This window comes from Amblyomma mixtum, chromosome 9 (assembly GCF_055824585.1).
Source record: "Amblyomma mixtum isolate Tamu chromosome 9, ASM5582458v1, whole genome shotgun sequence".
NCBI classification, from domain to species: Eukaryota; Metazoa; Arthropoda; class Arachnida; order Ixodida; family Ixodidae; genus Amblyomma; species Amblyomma mixtum.
Window position 1 is genome coordinate 28,242,677 of NC_143020.1, and position 15,066 is coordinate 28,257,742.

The 15,066-nt window shown below is 51.1% G+C and overlaps 1 protein-coding gene across 1 annotated transcript; it reads left to right on the plus strand.

Annotated features, from left to right (window-relative positions):
* Nucleotides 1-2,995: 2,995 nt before the first annotated feature.
* LOC149328604 (uncharacterized) lies at nt 2,996-14,706 on the plus strand. The gene is made up of 2 exons (XM_089559035.1): nt 2,996-5,088; nt 13,963-14,706. The coding sequence occupies exons 1-2, from the start codon at nt 3,001-3,003 to the stop codon at nt 14,704-14,706; spliced, it is 2,832 nt and encodes a 943-aa protein (XP_089415161.1). The 5' UTR covers nt 2,996-3,000.
* Nucleotides 14,707-15,066: the final 360 nt, after the last annotated feature.

The following is a 15,066-nucleotide window of genomic DNA, read 5'->3' on the forward strand; positions in this document are numbered from 1 at the left end:
GCACTATGCGCGCTGTAGGTAAGCAGCAGATGTAGGCGTGAGGAGGCATGGAGAGACCACAGAAACCAAAGGAAACCGCTGCAGAAGCGCTATCTGGCGGATCGCGCCTCTTGTCGAGATGCGTGCAGTGTTACCGAGATACGGTCATTTCTGTTGGGCACGGCTTTCTGGCCGTGTTATCAGCATACATAAATATTACGAGTGGCTAGCATGGTACAACTTTTGCACGCTTATTGTGCAATGGTTTCTGAACGAGTATTCAGTGGCCGGCCTATGAGGTGAAAAATATTCGCGCTGTGTGTCGTCTTTCAAACAGATCTCAAGAGGGCTGCGGGATGTATTCACTGCACAGGCCAACATTTTCGTAGGTGACACAGCTCTAAAAAAGAAACTGCACCCCATATTCGTAGCCTTCACTTTCTAACTCCACATACCTCGAACCAGAAACCGTCACAGAGCGCTGCCAAGCAGTTCTGCGATTCTTTTCTTGATTCTTCCACTTTTGCTAGAACCTGTACCCAGTTGCTCACACAGGACTGTGAACAAAAATATGCTTCTTAGTTCAGTTTTTTTTAACGTCAGGAATGCATGTTTCATGAACAGGCTAGAGAGACATAGTCGCTAAAATACTTTATACATGTTTTTCGGTTACCTACTTGTGTAGGTGTGTCTTTAGAGAAACATTGCTCGGCACGGAAGCTAGGAAAGTGTTGTTATACTCATACATATATATAAAGATTTATATTTTTGTATAAACAAATAAACGAGCGAATAAACAAGTTTTCAGACAGCCATGCCTGCATGCGCATCGTTTCTTCCTTCACATAGTAAAAGATTTCAATCAGCGTGCTGGCGACTAAGCACTCTGTTCGCAACTGTTCACAACTGCGCACTGTCCGGCAACTGATGCTTTAAGCTGTTGGAGCTCATAGGTACTCTCTTTGAGGTGCAATGTTGCATTCCAGTCTTGCTCGGAAACGTGTTTGCTGTAGTTGCTTTCCTGCCTTAAAAAATAATTCTCAAGGCGACAAGGTCACACTGTAACTCAAACTTTTATTAACAGCATTTCGCATCTACTGACAGCTTTGAGTTGGAGTGGGCAAGCAAAAAGCCTAAGAAGGGCTTCACAAAGCCTGCACCCAGTGAAGTTGACAGAGCGATGGAGAGCTGACAAGTTGTATAGTGTGTTGCAAAACAAACAAAAGGTTGAAGTAATGGCAGAAAAATACACACACACATACATACATACACACGTACGTACGTACATACATACATACATACATGCATACGTACATGCATACGTACATGCATACGTACGTACATACGTACGTACATACGTACGTACATACGTACATACATACATACATACATACGTACGAGCATACGTGTGCGTACGTATACACGCGCACGAACACGCACACACACATACGTACGTACGCACGTACATACACATGCATACATACATAAGTACATACAGTCTTAGTCAAAACTAACCAGGCTGCACGTTTTTTTTCCCACTCGTGTATTAAAGCTATTATGCCAGCGCTCAAGCTCGAAATGTCTGTATGGTAAGAGGAACCCCTGTTCGCATCTTCAAACAACTTTTTGATCTTTAGGGAAGCTGTGAGGGCTCTGTAATACGAATGAAAAGCAAACCATGCAGCCTGGTTACTTTTGACAAAGACTGTACGTACATACGTACATACAAAAACTAACTGCTAAATAACAAACCCCATATTGTCACGTAGTGGTGGTGACTGCTGTCCCGGAAACAGGAAAACAGCGAGAATGTCTTCGAAACGGAAATATTTATTTGGGCTGTGTCACAGAAGTGGCGGCAGCCTGTAAATTACTTTTGTTTGTATAAAACTGATGCGTCCGCGTTTCTTTGTATGTCTCGGGAAGAGCAAGAATGTATGCACGCTTTTTTCAGTTATGTAGACAACCCCTCGCATTGCGAAAGCGGAGGTGGCTCAAAGTCGTCCCCGATACTGCCGAGGTCTGGAGCTGACCATTAGCGGGAAAGAAGTTGCGGTCTACGTGACTGGCTTTTTGGTTGTGTTTTACTTTTTTGCGTTTCCAAGGTCACCGAATCGAGAGTCGAAGCCTGGGGCTTCTTTTTAGTTGTGCGTTAAGTTTTTCCTCCTCCAAGATGGCGGCCATGCAGAGTCAAAGTGTAGGTGCCTACGTGCTCTCGTCGCGCTTTTTGGTGTTTTGTTTTTTTCTACGCCGACGCTGTGGCGCCGCGAGTGCTCGCGCGCTAGCGCCCGAGGGCTTTAAAAGGGGGCCGTATGGAAACGAACTTCAGTCCGCTCGTCGGTGGAAACGCTGCCGCCGCGAACTCCCGGGTCTCCGAGCCGCCGCACCGCATCCTCGAAACCGCAAGCTGCCCTGGACGGACGTTGCCTTCGGGGGCCGCACTGACTGCGTGTTTGGGATGGACTGCAGCCGCGCTTCCCGGTTTACTGTATGTTTGTTCACCTCCTGAGTTTTGATCGACTTTATCTTATTGGCCTCTCACTTGTGTTCTGACCTGTGTAGAAATATTCAATGTATAACTTCATTCAGTGTGTTTACTGTTATGTGCTTTCCGCAATTGTTTTGTAGAATGTAATTTACGTGTCTGTGAAAGCTGCCGCATTGTTCAATCGAAGGTATAAACTTTGTTTTGTTGTTGTTACCTCTTAACACGCCTCGGTCTCAGTCACTACGTTTGCTTACCGGCTACGCCGGGCATCAAACGGCTACCCCCTCATTGTCCGGACTCGGTGATGATGTCGACTAGTCGCCGAACCCGTGACAATTAACTGGCGTCCGCGACAGGACGTTTGATGCGAAGGGAACGTGGTGAACTGAGAGGGAGACTTGTTGAGGTATTGAACTGTGCCGACTTTATAGAGGTGTAGTGTATCAATAGGATTTGCTTTGTGCTGAGCTTGTAGCTGTGTTATTGAAAGTGTGCTTGGAGATAGAAGCAGGGATTTGGAAAGGTTGATAGCTATGGGTAGCCAGTTGGGGCTGAAAGGCACTGAGCTCAGAAAATGGGTCGAAGATAAGCAGCGCGAAGAGCGGGCGTTTGCCCGAGAGAGAGCGGAGCAGGAGCGCGCGGCCGCGAAGGCAGCTGACGAACGTCAGATAGAGATTATGCGTTTAAAAATAGAGAGTCAGCGACTAGAGAAAGAGACAAGAGAGAAAGAAGGGAGTCAGGACAAAGGTGATTTGAAGTTAAACACAAGTAAACTCCTGATCCCATTTGACGACCGGAAGGATGATTTAGATGCGTATATCAGACGATTTGAAAGCATTGCGAAGAGCCAGAAGTGGCCGGAGAGCCAGTGGTCGACAGCGCTAGCTACTTGTCTGAGTGGGGAAGCCCTTAGTGTTTATGGGCGTTTGCCGCCGGGTGATGCAGCGGATTATATGAAGGTGAAAACCGCCCTTTTGAAGAGATTTCGTTTCACCGCAGAAGGATTTCGAGAGAAATTCAATACAGGAAAACCGGCGGATGGCGAAACTGCAGCTCAGTTCTCAGCGCGTCTCAGCCACTATTTTGACCGCTGGATCGAACTTTCAGGCATCAAGACAGAGTTTCAGGGACTCAGAGAGCTCCTCATTAAGGAAAGATTCCTACAAGGTTGTCATTCCAACATGGCACTTTACCTGAAGGAGAGGAAGGCAAAATCGCTAGGAGAGATGTTGGACCTAGCTGATCAGTTTTTAGAAGCGCAAGGAAGCCTGAATCTCTCCAAATTGAAGAAAGACAGCCGAGACGATGCCGTGAGGCCCGAAAGCGAAGGAAAGAGAATCAATCAACGAGCACCGCCTCGCTGTTACCTTTGCAACCGCATTGGGCATCAGGCTTCACAGTGCCGTATCCACACCAGTAACAGTACTAGCGTCACCTGTTTCAAGTGCGGGCGAAAGGGACACAAGGCGGATGCGTGCCGCTCAGCGGTAAAGGATAGGCCTCAGGCATCGTGCGTCTACTCACCCGCCAAGAACGTTAATGAGGAGAGCATTCGCGATGGCTACCTGGAGCTCAAAAATGGGGATAAAATTCCCGTTGTGAACGCGGTCATGCAGACGCGACCGAAATTCCTCGTTGAAGGACTGCCGGTGGTGGCTGGAACGTTGGGAGGCAAGAGCATATCGGTACTGCGGGATACCGGATGCAATACGGCGATCGTGAGACGAGAGCTCATCAACGACGACCAGCTCACAGGAGAGAAGAGGCCAGTTTATCTAGTGGATGGAACAGCTAAGATGCTGCCTGAGGCGCGGGTTCACATCGACACCCCGTATTTTTCTGGGACTATATCGGTGCTCTGCATGGAGGAGCCGCTGTATGACTTAATTCTCGGAAACATAGAAGGCGCCAGAGCTCCAGATGACCCGGAGGAATTGGTTGAACAACCGGTCAGCAACGAGCTCGCTGAAGAGGAAGTTGCAGCGGTTGTAACAAGAGCGAAAGCAAGGGAGCAAAACAAGAAGTTCCAAGCGCTTAAAACCCCCGGCGTCGCAGTGGAGCCAAGCAGGAAGAGTTATGCAGAGGAGCAAGCAGAGGACCAGTCGCTCAAGCACTGCTTCTCCCAAATTGGCAAGAAAGTGACGTGTAGGGATTCGCAAGGAAAAATAGAATTCCAGAAAGAGAATGAAGTACTGTACCGAATCTACACCGAGAAAACTGGGCGGATCGTGCGCCAGCTCGTCGTTCCAAAGTGCCATCGAGAGGCGGTGCTGAAAACTGCGCACGACGGAATAATGGCCGGACATTTAGGCGCCCAAAAGACGAAGGACCGGATTTTGGAAGATTTTTTCTGGCCGGGTATCACCGCGGACGTGAAGCGATTTGTAGCCTCCTGTGACATCTGCCAGAGGACAATCCCGAAGGGTCGGGTCGCTCGGGTGCCGCTGGGGAGGACGCCACTCATCGAAACGCCATTCAAAAGAGTGGCCATAGACATTGTGGGTCCAATCCAGCCCCCTTCCAAACATGGCAACCGGTACATCCTGACCTTAATGGATTATGCTACCCGTTACCCAGAGGCCGTAGCGCTGCCGAGCGTGGAAACTGAGAGGGTCGCTGAGGCACTGGTCGAAATGTTTTCTCGATTTGGAGTCCCTAATGAAGTCCTAAGCGACCGAGGCACCAATTTCACTTCCGACTTGATGAAGGAGGTGGCCCGACTTCTCTCCATACGCCAGCTGCATACCACGCCGTACCACCCCATGGCGAACGGGATGGTCGAAAAATTCAACGACACCCTGAAAATAATGTTGAAGAGAATGTGCGCCGAAAAGCCGCGAGACTGGGACCGCTATCTGGCGCCGTTGCTCTTCGCATACAGGGAGGTCCCACAGGCAAGTTTGGGCTTTTCGCCCTTCGAGCTTTTGTATGGGCGGCATGTGAGGGGACCCCTGGCCATTTTGAAGGAGCTCTGGACAAACCATCACCTCGACGAGGAGGCGAAGACCACATACCAGCACGTCTTTGACCTCCGTAATCGACTGGAAGACACGTGCAAGCTAGCGCACGAGGAGCTCGAAAAGGCCGGGGCGCGCTACGCAAAACTGTACAACCGGAAAACCAAAGAGAGGATGTTTGATCCGGGAGACAAGGTCCTGATTTTGCTGCCTACGGACAACAACAAGCTGCTGCTTCAGTGGAAGGGGCCCTTCGAGATCAAAGAGAAGAAAGGAGAGGCCGACTATGTTATCGAGACAGCCGGAGGGAGGAAGATTTTTCACGCCAACCTACTTAAAAAGTACGAAGAGCGGGAAAGCCAGCCAATAGAACGCGTGTGCCACGCGATCTGCGGCGTTACCGAATCGGACAGCGAGGGAGCCATTCCTGTTCCGGCGCTTGAACAGTCGGAGGGCGAGCGAGATGTGAAGCTTTCTAATGATTTGACGGCGGATCAACGGAGACAGCTCCGAGAAGTGATATCAGAGCACTCTCGCATCTTCTCCGACGTCCCAGGCAAGACGGACTGGGCCGAGTGCCAGTTAGAGCTCACTAACCGCACTCCGGTCCACATAAAACAGTACCCACTTCCGTTTGCGACGAGAGAAGCCGTAGAAAGAGAGATGCAGCAGATGGAGCGACTGGGAATAATCGAGAAGTCCCAGTCACCCTACAATTCACCGGTCCTCTTGGTGAAGAAACCAGACGGCACGAACCGGCTTTGCATTGATTTCCGACGCCTTAACGACGTCCTGGTTGCCGATTCGGAGCCAATGCCCAGAGCGGACGCGGTCTTCGCTGCAGCTGGAGAGAAGAAATACTTCTCAAAGGTAGACTTTGCCAAAGGATATTGGCAAATCCCATTGACTGAGGAGTGCAAGCCCAAAACGGCGTTTTCAACGACATCGGGTCTCTTTCAATTCCGTTTTATGCCGTTCGGCATAAAAACTGCCCCGGCAGTATTTTCAAGATTGATGCAACGAGTGGTGGAGGGAATTCCCGGAGTGCAGCACTACTATGATGATGTCCTCGTTGCCAGTGCTACGTGGGAGGAGCATCTTTCTTCGCTGAGGCAGCTGTTTGCGAGAATCGAGATGGCCGGCCTGACAGTACGACCAAGCAAATGCGAATTCGGGATGGAAAGCATCGAGTTCCTCGGGCATCGCATTGGCGGAGGTGAGCTGGCACCACTCGGTAAAACGCTCGACAAGATACAGGCGGCGCCAACTCCTCGAACAAAGCGTCAGGTACGCGCTTTCCTTCGCTTGTCGGGGTATTACCGCGACTTCATACCCGACTACGCAAGAATAAGCGAGCCCCTCACCCAGCTGACGAGAAAGGGAGAGAGCAACGTCGTAAGGTGGACGCCGGCCCATCAGGAAGCCTTCGAAGAGCTCAAGCGTCGGGACTCAAGCCCTCCGATACTACGGCTGCCAGACTTCTCTAAACAATTTGTGCTGCGCACGGATGCCTCTGATACCAGCCTTGGCGCGGTACTAATGCAGCGGCATGACGGAACGCTTCACCCGGTGGCATACGCGAGCAGGAAATTGCTCCCCAGGGAAGCAGCATACAGCACAATCGAGAGGGAGTGCTTAGCATTAGTTTGGGGAATACAGAAGTTTTCCACCTACCTCTATGGGGTCCCGTTTTTAGTTCAGACAGACCACCAACCACTGAGCTACATCCAGAGAGTCAAACAGCTAAACAGCAGAGTCCTGCGCTGGAGCTTGCTGCTCCAAGAATATCAGTTTACCGTCGAGCATATAAAGGGCAAGGACAATGTCGGTGCTGATTTTCTTAGCAGGCTGTAGATTTGTCGCGCGCTATTAATTTTCGCTATTAATTTATTCAAGTGTTATGGTGCATGTATACACGGTGACTTGTGTGTGTGTGCTAGATTTATATAAGAGGTTCTGTTACGCGCTGTATATCTGTGCACAGGTCTGCTCGCCGACTTCTGTGGGTCTAGAATATTATCGGATAATATTCCGAAAGTGGGGGGCCGTGTCACAGAAGTGGCGGCAGCCTGTAAATTACTTTTGTTTGTATAAAACTGATGCGTCCGCGTTTCTTTGTATGTCTCGGGAAGAGCAAGAATGTATGCACGCTTTTTTCAGTTATGTAGACAACCCCTCGCATTGCGAAAGCGGAGGTGGCTCAAAGTCGTCCCCGATACTGCCGAGGTCTGGAGCTGACCATTAGCGGGAAAGAAGTTGCGGTCTACGTGACTGGCTTTTTGGTTGTGTTTTACTTTTTTGCGTTTCCAAGGTCACCGAATCGAGAGTCGAAGCCTGGGGCTTCTTTTTAGTTGTGCGTTAAGTTTTTCCTCCTCCAAGATGGCGGCCATGCAGAGTCAAAGTGTAGGTGCCTACGTGCTCTCGTCGCGCTTTTTGGTGTTTTGTTTTTTTCTACGCCGACGCTGTGGCGCCGCGAGTGCTCGCGCGCTAGCGCCCGAGGGCTTTAAAAGGGGGCCGTATGGAAACGAACTTCAGTCCGCTCGTCGGTGGAAACGCTGCCGCCGCGAACTCCCGGGTCTCCGAGCCGCCGCACCGCATCCTCGAAACCGCAAGCTGCCCTGGACGGACGTCGCCTTCGGGGGCCGCACTGACTGCGTGTTTGGGATGGACTGCAGCCGCGCTTCCCGGTTTACTGTATGTTTGTTCACCTCCTGAGTTTTGATCGACTTTATCTTATTGGCCTCTCACTTGTGTTCTGACCTGTGTAGAAATATTCAATGTATAACTTAATTCAGTGTGTTTACTGTTATGTGCTTTCCGCAATTGCTTTGTAGAATGTAATTTACGTGTCTGTGAAAGCTGCCGCATTGTTCAATCGAAGGTATAAACTTTGTTTTGTTGTTGTTACCTCTTAACACGCCTCGGTCTCAGTCACTACGTTTGCTTACCGGCTACGCCGGGCATCAAACGGCCACCCCCTCATTGTCCGGACTCGGTGATGATGTCGACTAGTCGCCGAACCCGTGACAGGCTGACTTGCATCCGCAAAGAGCCGAATCATTCGGCGGCGGCATAGCTACAAGCGTGCGCGGCGGTCGTCGAACAGAATGGCCGCCGCTCTCGGCCGTGCTCTTTTATGCGAAGCATACTAGCCGCACAACCGAGCTCTTCTTTGCTGCGCCGCGCGCGGCCGCGTAGCTACCACTTGACCTACATCGGCGCACCACGTGATATGACGTCACAACAGCTGTGAAAGCTGGGGCTCAACTCGTGCGCTCGCTTGTGGACGCGCAGCCTCCAGCGGTGGCCTAACTCCCGCTCCTTCCGCTCGGAGATACTGACGTCACGCAATTGTATAAAAGGCGATGCTTCGCATTCTAGGCTTAACCATGAGCTAAGCCAGGCCATTTTTTAAAGCTGATAGCGAACTTCCGAGATAAAGCTTGGAAAGTTACTAGAACACTCTGGAACAACCAACGTTACTAGATTACTTTTTCAGTTTGAAAACTCCGACGCCAGGGATGTCACCCTTGCCTCTGCCGCCGAGCGGGGCGCTCTCGTCGCTGTTTGACCGGCTTCTCGGCAGAGTAGCCACGCTGACCACGTCAGCGAACACTACAGCGAAGCGTTTTTTTGCCAGGCGTTTTTTGTTGGTGTTAAACTGCGCTGCAAGTTGATCGCTGCTCCTCTGTGTCCTAGCCACATTTATATAAGTGCGCCGCCGCGGTGGCTCAGTGGCTATGGTGCTCGGCTGCTGGCCCGAAAGACGCGGGTTCGATTCCGGCCGCGGCGGCTGAATTTCTTTGGAGGAGAAATTCGAGGCCCGTGTACTGTGCGATGTCAGTGCACGTTAAAGAACCCCAGGTGGTCGAAATTTCCGGAGCCCTCCACTACGGCGTCTCTCATAGCCTTAGTCGCTTTGGGACGTTAAACCCCATAAACCAAACCATTTATATAAGTGCGTTTCGAGCGACGTAGCTCGTGCGGCGTTGGCTCCGGGTGCAACTCAACACAGAAGTGCAACAGCGTCGGTGCACCCGAGCTATGCGTCCGTGAGTCGGTGCGGCGGAGCTGTCGACCTGTCTGCTCCGAAACCAAGGTAAGATAAGCGTTCTACGTTATGCGACCGCAATTCACACTGACCACCACCAAGGCTGCAAACATTTTCTGGAAAGTTTTGGAAGAGCTAGACAAGTGCAGCCTTGCTCGCTTGGGTTGTGCTGAGCGCATGTCGGCATTCACTTGTTAGATACTGAACTTTGTTATTGCAACAAGAATGCACTTTTTCTCTAGAGATGTTAAACACCGTTTAGAGAGCAAGAAGAAGGTGGCTGTTGCAAACAAAACAGCACGTCTCTTGTAACTGTTTTTTGAAAAACAGTAGAAACAGTTTTCTTGTAACTGTGTTTTTTTCTTATGTGAACTGAATAAACTATTTTAAATCTGACCTCTGCTATTACCGTCATTATTTGCGTTTTATGACGTTAATAACGTCGAAGTTTCACGGTGGTATTGCTGCATCTCCCTTTAAAAAACACGTATGTATCATTGACCCTCTTGCTTCAAACCGATCGTGCATGGCCATAGGTTTCGATATTTTCGGCAACATGCGACTCATCTACCGTTTCGTGGCCCGCCGTAAGCAAAGAGTCATTTAGTTTGTAGGGAAGTAAATGAAACAAAAAACTATACCCGACCAAGATCCAGATGTCTCATCAAAAGGGCTAATGATTCAGCAGAATGATTCAGAGAGGGTAATGGGAGCTTTGTCAAGCTGCTCGTGAGCGGCTTTTACTCCCATACACCTCAAACATGTATGTAAACATGCTTGTTTGAAATATACTCATACTCATACTCACATCCCGATCGCATCTTTGCCGCCCAGGACCGTTCGCGAAGCCTTAATGCCACTGTAGCTGCACATTCAGAATAATATTTGTGCCCTATCTTGGAAATATCTTCGCTAAACAGGAATTACCGGAGTAAAGTGGCGTGAAACACGGCGCGCTCGTCTGATAGCGAGAGTTCGTGTGACGAGAGACCGGCCGGACCGGGTCAACAGCGTCGATAACGCCACCTCGCGAGAGGGACACGAATGGGGCCACGTTTGGCCGCCGAGCTGCAGCGGAGTTTCCAAACTGACCAGGTAAGGCGCTTCATAAGCCTCGAGCACGCCTAGCAGCCTTCAGCACCCACTTGCGCTTCAGCCTGGAGTGCAAATCGAACAACGTGACCCCAAGATCACTGAAGCTTCGTCGACCTGTGAACACCGCCTTTGGACGCCACGTCGTGACGAAGGCAGAGCGACAGCTTGTACAAGCCCGCATCGATGAATGTAAGTGCACCTTGAAACGCCTACAACAGGAGGCTTTCTTTGCGAAGCGGCAACTAGAGTTCCGCATGCCAGAAATCTACGCGGAGGTACAACTAGCTGCCAACCAAGAAGCGAGGCGCTCAACAGAAAAGCACGAAGTTTCGCAAAGGAGCAAACTATGCACTTTGCTGGGGGAAAAAAGGAACGAGTCTAGAGGACCAGTCTCCAAGGTTAAAAACTTGTCGTCGTACACCATGAGTGCCACCGAAGAAATGGTGCAAAGCCGAGGCTTGAATTTCAATCAGGGGAAACCGCCGGATACGCGGAAGATGATTTGCGCTGTGGAAAGAGCCATTAGTCTTCTTGATAAAGACGTACAAGAAGATGTCAGAATGAATGCGATCAGTGTTCTTAAAAGAATGCGGAAACAGCACCGTGAGCACATTCTTTCCGAAGGTGAACGGAAGGCCCTGGAGTCGCTGAGAAAGAAGGAGGATATTGCAATTCTGCCCGCAGACAAAGGAAATGTGACTGTTGTGCTTGATCGGTCTGCGTACCACTCAAAAATGTCAGAGATGCTCGAGGACGCGACAACCTACTGTAAGCTCATTAAGGACCCTACGTCGAAAATACAGTCCCGCTTGCAGATGATCCTGTCTCACATATTCAGTGGTCTTCCGCCTTCTGAAAGAAAGCTGTACTACAGGCTTCTTTGCACTAATGGATACGCTCCCGCAATATATGGCTTGCCGAAAATTCACAAAAGTGGAACTCCGCTAAGGCCAATCGTGGATTTCACCAGGTCGCCTCTTTTCCGTCTGTCCGGTTATCTGCACAAAGTGTTGGCTCCGTTGGTGGGACAAACAGCGACGCACATCAAGAGTTCGCAAGACTTTATTGAAAAAGTCAAGGATATCGTCCTCGAAGAAAGCGATGTGCTGGTGTCCTTTGATCTATGTTCCCCTGTTCACAAGTGTCCCGGTCGATCTTGCTGTGGAAACCTGCAAGGAGCTCCTAAAAAGCGACCCCTCATTTCCCGATCGCACGCCGTTGAACGTCAGCGAGATCAGCGAATTGCTTCATTTCTGCTTAGCCAATACCTATTTTACTTACAACGGCACAGTGTACAAGCAGATCTTCGGAACTGCAATGGGAGCGTCAATTTCAGTCACGGCTGCCAACCTGACAATGGAGTCTATTGAACAGAAAGCCCTGAACTCGTTCACACGTCGTCCAAAGGTGTTTCTGAGGTATGTTGATGACTGCTTTTGCATTTTAAACAAACAGCATATTCACAGCTTCCTTGAACACCTGAATGCCGTAGAGCCATCTATAAAATTCACTTTGGAAGAGGAAGCGAACGGCATGATCCCGTTCTTGGATGTGCTCGTCAAACGTGATGCGCATCGGTTAGCCTTCAGCGTCTTCCGAAAAGCAACGCACACGGGGAGATACCTGGATTTTGATTCCGCTCATCCAACGGCTCACAAGCGTTCACTGGTTGCGTCACTTGTCAACCGTGCTAAAAACATCTCTTCGGACCCGGTCAGCCTTGGCAATGAGATGAAGCTTATACAGCACGATCTTGAGCGAAACGGCTACCCTAGACATTTTACCACCAAAGTCACCAAGAATGCCACCTACACACGAGGAGCACAACAGCTGACAAAAAAGATAAAGCGTGCTGCGATTCCCTCCGTGCGTCAGATCAGCGAGGCCCTTTCTAGGATTTTCCGTAAACACGGAGTGCACATTGCACACGTGCCAACCAGCAAGCTGCGACCCGAAGTGGTCAACGTGAAGGACCCGCTACCACGTGCCAAGTTCCCTGGCGTTGTTTATCGGATATCTTGCAGCGACTGCCCCTGCGTCTACATTGGGGAAACCGGGAACTTCCAGCGGCGCATGAAGGAGCACCAGGGCGACGTCAGAAACAAGCGCGCAGCAAAAAATGCAGTTGCAGAGCACGTGCTGTCCACTGGCCACGAGATAGGCCGGGATGAGGTGGAAATCTTGGCAACGGAAAGAAACCTATCTGCAAGACTGCATCTAGAATCCCTAATCATCCAGACAACGGCCAACACGCTAAACAAGAATCAGGGCACGCTACATCATATTTACGTGAAAAGATTGCAGAAGATTCTGAAGCGTATATAACCATCCCTTCTTCTGCGACAGCCTTATTGTGAACAAGGGCCCCGTATGGGACCCGAAACGTCATTTTTCATCTTTCGACTTGGTCAGTGACCCAATTTTCATTTGTGAATAAATCAGGTAATCTAGTAACGTTGGGAACAACGTACAGTCGGCTCCGCCTGGATGCGATCGATCGAGATAAACCTAGGCGCGTCTTGCCTCACAAACAAAGCGATAAAGCGGCGTGCCGGCAGCTTTGAAGAATGAACAAGCAAACACTTCAAACATTAGCGGCATTATTCCCCTCTCAAAAGAGCATCGACCCGATGCTTCAGTACATAATTCGCCATAAATAACTAAAACAGATTGTGTAAAAATAAACACCAGGAGTGTAAACACAACGTGTTTTAACGCGCATAATAGGGCTCTAGACGGAAGGCATGGACAACTTCTGGTCGTACGCGGCGTCCCTGGGATGCAGTCATTTCGTCAGAGACGATTATATAGTCCAGTTCACCTACCCGACGAAGAACCTTGTACGGGCAGAAATAGCGGCGCAAAAGTTTTTCACGCAATGCGCGGCGGTGAATGGGCGTCCAAACCCAGACTCGATCTCCTGGCTTGTATTCCGCGTTGCGTCTTCGTAGGTTGTAGCGTCTGGCGTCGGCCCGCTGCTGGCCTATGATCTGCAATCTGGCAAGCCTTCGCGCTTCTTCTGCGTGTTGAAGGTAGGCGGCGACATCGACGTTATCTTCTTCGGTAATATTGGCCAGCATGGCATCTAGCGTGGTCGTGGCCTCCCTGCTATGGACGAGCCTAAAAGGCGTCATCTGGGTGGTCTCCTGCACTGTGGTGTATGATGCGAAGATGAGGTAAGGCAGGATAACGCACCATGTCTTGTGGTCGGTATCGACATACATGGCGAGTATCCTGTGTATCGCACTGTTTTCAGCTCCTGTTGATTTCTATTTCCCCTTGGAGAGGTTCTCTGCTCTGAGGGGCCCTGTAACACCTTGGGGACCCCCTGAATGTCCTCCCTCTCCGTGGACAACACCTTAATTTTCATTTTCCACGCACTTCGCACCTAGGCTGCGGCCTGCTTGGGCCTGGAGGCTGCTGGCTCCATCATCACTGACCGCGCAGCTGCTGCCGGGCTGGCCCTGGCACCTCTACTACGCGCGGATCCGCCATCTCTTGAGGTAACCTCTGACGTCCACACGGAACCTACCGTTGACCTACCGATCATACCAGATGAACATCGTCTAACTGACCATGGTAACGCTTCAGGTGGTGAACCCCGTTCTCTTTCGGGCTCAGATTTGACCCCCGTGACCGGCGTCCCGGGCCTTTCCTCGCCACCTGCTGCTGTCCCAAAGACCCCGGCCCCCGGCAACCTAGAGCTGGGCACGGATACCTCCCTTTTAGCGGCGCACGAGGAACTGCTGTGCATCATTAATGACGGAAAGAATAAGATCACAGCAGGGGTCCGGGCTACCCTTGTGTCCCTGGTCTCTGCCATGAATGCTAATGCGCATAACTCCTTTGCCTGCGCCATCCGTGACACAGAGCGCGCCCGTGCTTTGCGGGACCAAGTTATCGCCCGGGATCGTGAGCTGAAGTTCCTGAGGGCCCGGAATGCCGAAGTGTCCGTCAGGGCTTCCGAGGCCGAGGCGGAACTTCGCCTTCTGCGGGCCGGACCAAATGTTCCTAGGACCTTTGCGGCGGCTCTGCGCGGCGGTGCCGGCCCTCTTCCACCTGTCGGAGTTGATTCAGGCACTGCGACACAGGCACGCCCAGGGCCCCTCGAGCTCGGGGACTCTCCTCCGGCCTAGAAGCCCCATCAGATGCTTTCAACGTCTGTTGGGGCTTCCGACAACGTGGGTCGCGAGGTTGCTACCCTCATCGAGTCGGGCATCGACCCTGAGTCTGAGGGAATAGGAGCCCCCACACTCCGACCCACCCGTCGCGCCCTGGTGGTTACATCCCGGAACCCTGGGAACCTCGAGCGCCTGCAGGCTGCCATCACCCGTATCGAGGCCACCCGGGCTTCCATCAATGTCCGTATGCCTCATCGACGCAATCCCCACGTCCGCCTGTCCGGGGTTGATCCTGATATCCGTCCTGAGGATCTCGTGACCGCCCTCAACCGGCGGAATCTGGCACTCTCTCTTGATCCGCAGAAACGTAAGCTC